Consider the following 8,708-nt stretch of genomic DNA (forward strand, 5'->3'; position numbering starts at 1 on the left):
TTGTTCAAGGATCCCTGGACTTCCTTGTAATAACCTCTGAAATTGCTCAGTGGAGCAAATCTGTCTTACAACATCCCAAAAAAGTTGAGGTGTGTTGCAAAGCACCTAAAATTAATATCTCATTAACTCATATTTTTTTTTCCTCAAAGCTTCTTTGGAAAGCACTCAAGACTAAACAGACCAGTGCAATTTTTATGAAATTCCATCAGTGATTCCCAGAGTCCTCAGCTAACTGTTTTATAAACACCCCTGTGCACCCCAACCTCTGCAACCCCCACCCTCCAACAAGCTCCTAAAATAAAATAAAAAAACTGAAAAAATAAATAAATAAAATTCATATATGTCTGTGTGTGTCTGTGTGTGTGTGTGTGTGTGTGTGTGTTGAAACCACTCCAGCTCCCGTTTGATCCACACAGAATTACCAAACGGATGTGTTGATACACCTTAGAGCTCCCAGAGTCCTCCTGAACTCACTGAAGGTGGTCTATGAACATAAACTGGCCTGGAATCCTGATACATTCCAGACCCTGCAAGGATCTCCCTGCACTCCTTCGGTGTGTCATTAATTTATTTAAAGGCCCTGGAACTTTGAAGATTTTTAAAGTTTTGAAAATTCAAGACAACAAAATCTTCAGGCGTCTTAATTCGCAGAGCTCAAAGATTCCGGTTAAAATTTCAGGAGCATTTGGGTGAAAATATTATCTTCCAGGTCCTTTTCTGTGTAAAAAAATCATCAGATTAAAGTGTGCCTCCTTGTGTTTCCATGCCTTGCTAGTTTTTGCGCAGATAAGCGAACACCCACGAAATGATCAAATTCTACAGCGGATAAAAATATCAAAATTAATAAATAATCAATGGAAAAAAAATCAGGACTCCCTGCAAAGACCCTTTAACAAGCTACATTTCTTAAATAAAATTAAAGATCCCTGGAAAATCCTTATGCGGAGTTCAGCTAAAACCTGGAAATTCCTTGTGGGCCTTGGAAATTCACCAAACATCCTTTAGATTAACTCCTTAAAGCCTACAACTGTTTCACGGATCCATATAATTCCTTCAAGGAACCCTGAAGAGTTCAAAAATAACCCCCTCTGGAAAGTCATTCAAAGACCTCCAGGCCGTGACGTCCACATTTCACCTGGAGGGTCCGTCTCTGCGCGGACCCGCCTGTCCGGCCCTCCGGCCCGCTCTCAGATCAAAGCATTCCCGGTGTGGAAGCAGCAGCCGCGGGTGGGCTGCTCGTAACCTCCGCAGTAAATTAAGACGAAGAAGCAAATAAAGCTGCACCTGCGGACCCGACCGGCTCACCTTGAACACGTGGAGGAGGCGCTCAGAGTCCGCGTGCCAGAAAAGCCCAAAGCGGGACCTTTAGGAGGGGAAAGGGGAGCAGGTCCTCCGTGAAAATAAGGGATAAAGATCTGAACTCGTCACGAGAAATAAAGAGCTAAAAAAAGTCTGTAACTATATTTATATTTGAACCGGGAAAAAAAATCATATTAATGGAATTATTATATTATCATAATGATAATGAAAATTCTAAACAGATTAAATGTAATTTAAGAAAATATCTTTTAATATTACGCATGCGCACAGTGACAGTAAATTAAAAACGTGGACTTTTTTAGTTTGAAAAAATCCCGCAGGACAGAGTCCCACGGCCTTCTTTCTTATTGCAGCACATGCGTGACATTAACTCGCAGCAGCTCTTTTAAGTCGGACAAAGAGCTGCCGCTCACTGTGAAGGCCTGTGTGCGCGTGTGCGCGTGGGCATTGTCCCGCAGTCAGTTCCCGTGAAAGTCGGTTGACAATGAATAAATGGTACGTGTCCGTGTTTTTGTCTTTGTGAGGCTGACTCTCAATCAGCAGTTCGCAAACAAAGATGCACGCGTGCAAGGCCCACGTTCAGTCACCAGTGTCACGGGTGAAAAAGAAAATGAGGACCACAGAGAGAGCACTCAGACACCCCGGACTTCATCTCAGTCCGTTTATAGCATTAAAGGAGAATTATGAGGATGGATTTCCAAAGTAAAAGCAGCGAATAACTGCTTTTATAATAATCAGGCTGGTTCAGAATATTCATATATTCTGTATAACGTGGGTATCTCTGCTGGTCTGAGGCACATTTGGGCCTCCGTATCCTCCAGCTGCTGTTTTGTGTGGGGCTCCTCTTCATGCTGACACGGTGGGTTTTTCTCTCAGGTGTGATTGTTGTGAAAACACGGTAATCTTCCCCGGTTATCTGTGCCAGCTGCACGGACTGTAACAACCTGCAGGACACCTGTATCACCCCGCCCACCCCCCTGTCTCTGGGCAGAGGCCCAGCAGCTAATGCAGGGCAGGCTGCACCCTGATCGTGATCAACCTCCGTTTATAAAATGTTGTTACGGCAGTAAAAAACAGAAAAAAGAAAAAAAGAAGTCCAAAATCTGTGATAAATCCGGTATTTCTCACAGCCTCTGATGACGCGAGCTGTTCGTAGGCCTACAGAATAATGACGTCAGGAAGTGAATCCTCCAGGTTCAATCTTTATAATATCTCTACAATATCTCTCTTCTCTTTTTAAAGGCTTACTGATCAATAAATGACAGTTTTTGTCATTTACTCACTGAAAGTTACACTTTTGGAAAATTCTGTTTATTTTGTATTTTTCTTTTTCAGCTGAAAACTAAAAAGCTCGATTTTCATGAAGCGCAGAGGACTGTGAGTCGGGCCTAAAGCAGCATGCTCCGTAAACCTGAAATTAAAGGCAGACATGTGACATGATAAAGTGCTGAGCTGGTGTCCTGAACGGCTTTCTCTTTTTAACACCTAACCCCCTTCGGCCTCTCTTTCCTGGAAAGTGACCTCCTGAAGTAACCGCAGGGCGCTCGGTGCTTGTGGCCGCTGAGAGGACTCCGCCCGCCCCCTGCATAACTGCTCCTGCTCCTATTGGCTCTTTGCGTGTTTGTAAATGAGCCAATCAGAGGGCAGCCTGCTTCGGTTCATAGCGGTGTGTCTCCTTGTGTCCGAGTCAGAGGAAAGTTGGACGCGTCCTCGGTGCGGTCTGTGTTTATCCGCTCAATTAACGGCTAATTACAAGCTGGAGTCTGGACCGTGTGTGTGTGTGAGTGTGTGTGTGTGGCGTTCATCACGGTGTTAACGACGTTTCCCCGCCCTGCTGGACTCCTGGAGGTAAAATTCGTTCCGTTTTTAAAAAGTTTTTCTCGGCTCAGTCGCTCAGAGCTCAGTCGCAGTTTAATTAAACCGGTTTAATTAAATTAAACCTGTTTAATTAAACTCTGTGAGCTTCGCCCGGAGTCAGTCTCACGCACTTATCCCGGGTTATGTGACAAACTGCTGTCACAGCATCACGTTAAACTCCTCTGAGATCCATCAGACTGTTGGATTTTTACTAGTTCTGGTTTTTTAAGGCCTCACTTTCTCTGATTAGAAACTGCTGTGTTAAAAGTTTTCACAACTGTAAATAAAAATAAATAAATAAATGTTAACCACGTCTTTTAATTCCAAACTTCAAGCTGTTTGGAATAAAAAACCCAAAACAAAACAAAAAAACCCGACAGATTTATTATTTTCTTTTTATTCTTATAGGATAATCTACTTACTGAACTAAAAATATTTTATTATTATTATTATTTTTTAAATAAGAAATGACAGTCCTGAAAGTTTGGGATAATTCATGAAACTGTCCAGATGAGGAAATGGGAATGTTAGGTGTGTTAAGTCTGACAAGCTGGTTATATTTACACATTTGAAGTGCCAGTTTTTCTCACCCGATCATAATCTAATAACTCATATTCGTCTCCAGGTACAAACTGGCTTTAAATCCGGCAGAGATGTCCGAGAACTCCGGGTGTGAGCTGGAGATCGACGTGGAGAGCCTGGAGACGGAGAGCGAAGAGCTGGCCGACTCCTCCGAGCGCCCCGGCTCTCCGCAGCTCGGCCACGCCGCCTCAGAGGACGACTGCCCCGGCACCAAGAGCCGCGACAGGGCGGGCCCCATGTGCGCGGGTGACCAGAGGAAGCTGAGCCGCACGCCGAAGTGCGCCCGCTGCCGTAACCACGGCGTGGTGTCCTGCCTGAAGGGCCACAAGCGCTTCTGCCGCTGGAGGGACTGCCAGTGCGCCAACTGCCTGCTGGTGGTGGAGCGGCAGCGGGTGATGGCGGCACAGGTGGCCCTGAGGAGGCAGCAGGCCACGGAGGTGAGACTGAGGGTGGTGTGTGGTGGAGGTGCTGTGCTGATGCGTTCAGGTGCTTCGTGCTAATAACACAGGAAGGACTCACGTGTGTGATGAAGCTGTCTCTGGTTAATCAGCTGCTTGCTTGGAAGTCTGAGCCTGGATCACTGCTGCCCTGCAGCTCAGGGTTTTCAGTGGAAAATTCAGATGATCAGGACTGTTTGAAATCCAATCATATTTATCTTCTCACACTACACAGCGAGTTGTGGCACTTGGAGCAGCTACAGTGACCTGTGGCCTTTGAGCCCTTTCTCAGTGTTAGTGAATCAGGCCTTGCTTCTGTGCAGTGTGGCTGTGATCGCAGCTTCTGTTGTGTCACACGTGACCAGAATGCACAGAAATGCTGAAGTCCTTCTTTTGTAAACAGGGTCGTTTCTGCTTTTGTCTGTGGGAAAGTTGAGCGCTTCTTCGGCTTCATGTTGTTTTTGATAACTGCGGCACATTTGCACACTGTCCTTTCTGCTACACTGGAAGAAAAAGAAAATCGCCGCGTTGATTCTTCCAAAGTTTTTATAAGAACCTGAACCCTTCAGAAGCGCAGTCAGTGTTATTTTAAAGGCTCTGTGTTCAGGCTTGCAGCTGATCAGATTAAAGCCGAGGCTCAGTGTTCAGCGGTGAATGCAGTCGCTCAGCGTGCACTTTATATCGCTTTGTTAGCTTCACTGAACAAAGAATATAAAGGGACATCCGAGGAGCCGTTGGAGGTTTTTGAGGCTCATTCAGCAAATGAAGGATATTTTGGTTTTTCCCAAATAAAGGCTTAGGAAGAGAATTTAAATAAAATCACATAAAATCCCAACTGTTTCATGTGTGTGTGCAGCTGTGTTAAAAATCTGCACATATTTCTGTAAAAGAGCAAAACTGTTACAGCGCCAGAATTTTAAAGACAAGACCAGATGAATGTTTCCCAGTGTGTGTAATCAGCTGAGCTCCTGTTAAATATCCTAGTTTATATCTGTAACAAACACTTTCTCTCATTTCTGTTACTGCAAAAAAATAAAAAATAAATGTGTTAAATGTTAGATTGATTTGTTAGGCCTGCGTCTCCGTCCACTTTAGGGCTGTTTTGAGGCCTTTTTAAGGCTGTAATAACAGGAGAAATGTGTGTCGCTGCTCATATTTTATCTGGATTATTATTAAGAGGCTGGTTTTTATTATCCAAACATGCATGAGACTCGGACCTTAGCCGTGAAAAATCAGTTATTTTAACAAGGATTAAGGTGAACAGTCTGACAGCGTCTTTTAAATATTTTTCTTTTGTTTCTCTAATTTCTCAGGATAAGAAAGGCATATCCGGGAAACCAATTCCTGCAGAGAGGAGGACGATATATCAGCGACACATCCGACCGTCCACCATGCTCGCCAAAAGCATCCTCGAAGGTACGGCTCAGACAAAAAGAACACGTTTTATTTGATTCTTTGGAGATCTGCTCCTCTCTTCTGCCTCTCCTTACAGCTTAGATTTCTTTTTCCTTTAACACCGAAGGGGCGATAAGGACGTGCTAACATCTGTATGCAGTAAAACTTTGGCACGTGATACGCTAACTCATTTAGCAGTATTACAACGTATAAATGGCTAATTAGATTATTATCTATGTTTGGTGTCATAATATAATTCCAAACACACTCGATGCCATAAAAGTTGAAGTAAATGTTTGTTTTTCGATGACAGGATATCGCCCGGTGCAGTCTGATCCATTCCTGGCAGCCAACCCGTCTCTTCCCCCACCGCTGAGCGACCGCATGAGGAAGAGAAGGGCTTTTGCAGACAAGGAGCTGGAAACCATCATGCTGGAGCGGGAGTACAAAGAACGAGAGCTGATGGAGAACAACCAGGGGGCTCCAGGCTCTCTCCTCTTCCCCAACGGCTTGGTCCACCACTCGTCTGAGTACAACTCCTACAAGTCGGCCTACTCGCCGGCAGCTCCGGTCGAGCCGCAGCCCAAAGAGCTGTGCAGCTTCCTCACCCCTAACTGCCTGGATCTGAGCATGCAGTATCCCTCGACCCCTGGGAACGTCGAGCTCATCTCCTCCAACGTCAGCGTGGCGACCACCTACCGCCATTACCCGCTGCAGCCGTCGCGAGGTGGCTTCGTGATGTGGCCCCGCGGCGCAGCCAACCTGGGAGACGCTCTTCTGTACCAGCAGTGCCTGTTCAACGCCACGGCGGTGCAGAACATGAAGCCTGGTGCTGTGTGGGAGCCCAAAGCAATGCCCGCTGAGAGTCAGCCACCAGAGCAGGAGGCCGCGGCCGCGCTCGCTGCTAAATTGGAGGGATCCCGAGCCGCTGCTCTGCAGGACTTATCAGACCCTCAGAGGCCCGATCCCAAACCTCCTGCCATCACCCAGGGGGAGCAGAGGGAGTGCTCGGCCTTCTCTCCTCCTAAGAGGAGCTTTGGACAATCTTTCCCCAACCACCCTCATTCCCAAAACTCCAGCCAAGTCCTCAACAAGTTGAGCAAGGACAATGCTAAGCCTTCCATGAAACTCAACTCCTTTCACTCCCTCATCCAGCACTCGCTGAGTGAAAAAGCCAGCGGCGGGTCCGGGCCAGAGCTCAGAGCTCCGTACTGCAAGGAGCTGTTAGAGGAGGCGGCCCGCAAGTACAGGGAGAGCTCTGCCAAAGACTTTCAGGCGGTAAAACTCACAGACAGGTATGCCAAAGACTTTCTGTCGAAGCCTGTAGGGACCAAGATGGCGCCCAGCGAGTCTCTGTCCTTCTCCGTGGAAGCCATCCTGAAACGGCCCACGCCCGCCATAAGTCGAGCATTCCATTAAAATCCACGAGGTGTCCTTTGCTGCACTATAAACACGAGGCTTGTCTCAGCCAGAGATCAGCTTCAGCTGCGGTTTTTGGGGTCAAATGATCATGTAAACATAAGCACTGCATCAGAAGATAGACCAGTTTGAAATGATTGTTTTTTTTCAGTGTAATATTTATGTACAGTGTATAATATTTTACACAAGCATGTTTGAATAACTTTATTTGTGTTGAGTATTTAAACACGATGTCGATGTTTCCCTCATGTCAATAAACTTTATAAGACTGAACTCTTTCCATAAAAAGTGTCCGATGTCATTTTATACTCGAGTTGTGACGCCTGGAAGTGCGAGCGGGTTTTTGTTTAGGTCAGAAGTTAGTCTGCACCGAGCGATAAACGACTGCGGCCGGACGCCAAACGTCCGACAGATAAAATCAGATCACAGAAACACGAAGAACTAAAGTCCTCTGATGGATTATATAAGAAAATACACACAACCCTAATGTTTTTTATCATTTTTTCATGTTGTACTATTAATAATTTAATATCAGGGCTTAGAATTAAAACTTAATTTTGTAACATCTCACATGTTTTGTGTGCATTAAAAGCATAAATTCAGATGAGCTTTTCCTCAACTATAATCTTTAATAAAAAAGGGAACCAGATTGACAGACTACAGTCCTGCAGACATTTTAACCTGACTTTTCCATAACGTGGTTAAAATCTCGTTTCCTTGACCTTTGCACTTTTGTCGTTTGCAGGGTCACTAAAGTTTTTACAGTAACTCTGCAATAACTAAAATATGTTTCAAATAAATGTAGCGGACAACATCCCGTCACTCCTGCAAAGCCTCAGTGAAAAACTATGAAAAAGAATATTCCAGGAATGTTTTTATCACTAGAGGTTTTGCACAAAGACAAATTTCACAAGTAAAACACATAAATGAGGTGTGGATGTGACAGAGTGGATGTAGACTAAATATGCTCTTCAGGGGCTGAAACACAATATCGCCTCATAAATCTGCGAGCAGCATCATCTCATCCGTTCATGATGCATTTCTCCACTCATTCCTTTCCACTTACAGCCTCTCAGCGTGTGTGTGTGTGTGTGTGTGTGTGTGTTGAAAGGAAGCTCCAAACACGGGTTTCACATGAGCAGCAGAACACTGATCCGTGCAATAATGAACAAGACAGGAGGTTAAAAAAAAGTCACTAATCTCTTGTTTCTGGCGCAGACGTTTCATCGGCATGAATCTGCAGCTAAACCACTCGCCTGATAAAAAGAAGCATTTTTCTTTGCCTTTACTTTTCTTTAAGTCTGCTGAGACATCTCGCGTAAAGCAGAGACTGTGGGGGTGTGACTGTCTTAAACAGCTTCCTCGTTGCTGCTGTAATTGGATTTGGCCAGACGATGACATTTTGTGTCACCGATGACGACTTACATCACTTTAAGTAGCCTGCGGTTGCACTTTGTTTTTCACTATGTGTGTGTGTGTGTGTACATGATTAGACATCTTTGTGAGGACAGAAAACTGGCATGTTACTATACTTGTGGGGACCAACAGTCACTTATGGGGACTAAATGCTTGTGTCCACGAGTTTGAGGCATTTTTGAGACTCAAAATGTGGTTTTAATGTCAGGGTTACGGTAAGGTTATGGTTGGGTTTAGGCTGAGCGGCTAGGGAAAGCATTATGTCAGTGAGATGTCCTCACT

The 8,708-nt window shown here is 45.1% G+C and overlaps 1 protein-coding gene across 1 annotated transcript; it reads left to right on the forward strand.

Annotated features, from left to right (window-relative positions):
• The first annotated feature begins 2,537 nt into the window (after window positions 1-2,537).
• Window positions 2,538-7,298, forward strand: dmrt2a (doublesex and mab-3 related transcription factor 2a). Its single transcript, XM_031756605.2, has 4 exons — window positions 2,538-3,168; window positions 3,803-4,196; window positions 5,510-5,612; window positions 5,905-7,298. Exons 2-4 carry the CDS (start codon window positions 3,831-3,833, stop codon window positions 7,008-7,010), a joined length of 1,575 nt encoding a protein of 524 aa, XP_031612465.1. The 5' UTR covers window positions 2,538-3,168; window positions 3,803-3,830; the 3' UTR covers window positions 7,011-7,298.
• Window positions 7,299-8,708: the final 1,410 nt, after the last annotated feature.

This window comes from Oreochromis aureus, linkage group 12 (assembly GCF_013358895.1).
Source record: "Oreochromis aureus strain Israel breed Guangdong linkage group 12, ZZ_aureus, whole genome shotgun sequence".
NCBI classification, from domain to species: Eukaryota; Metazoa; Chordata; class Actinopteri; order Cichliformes; family Cichlidae; genus Oreochromis; species Oreochromis aureus.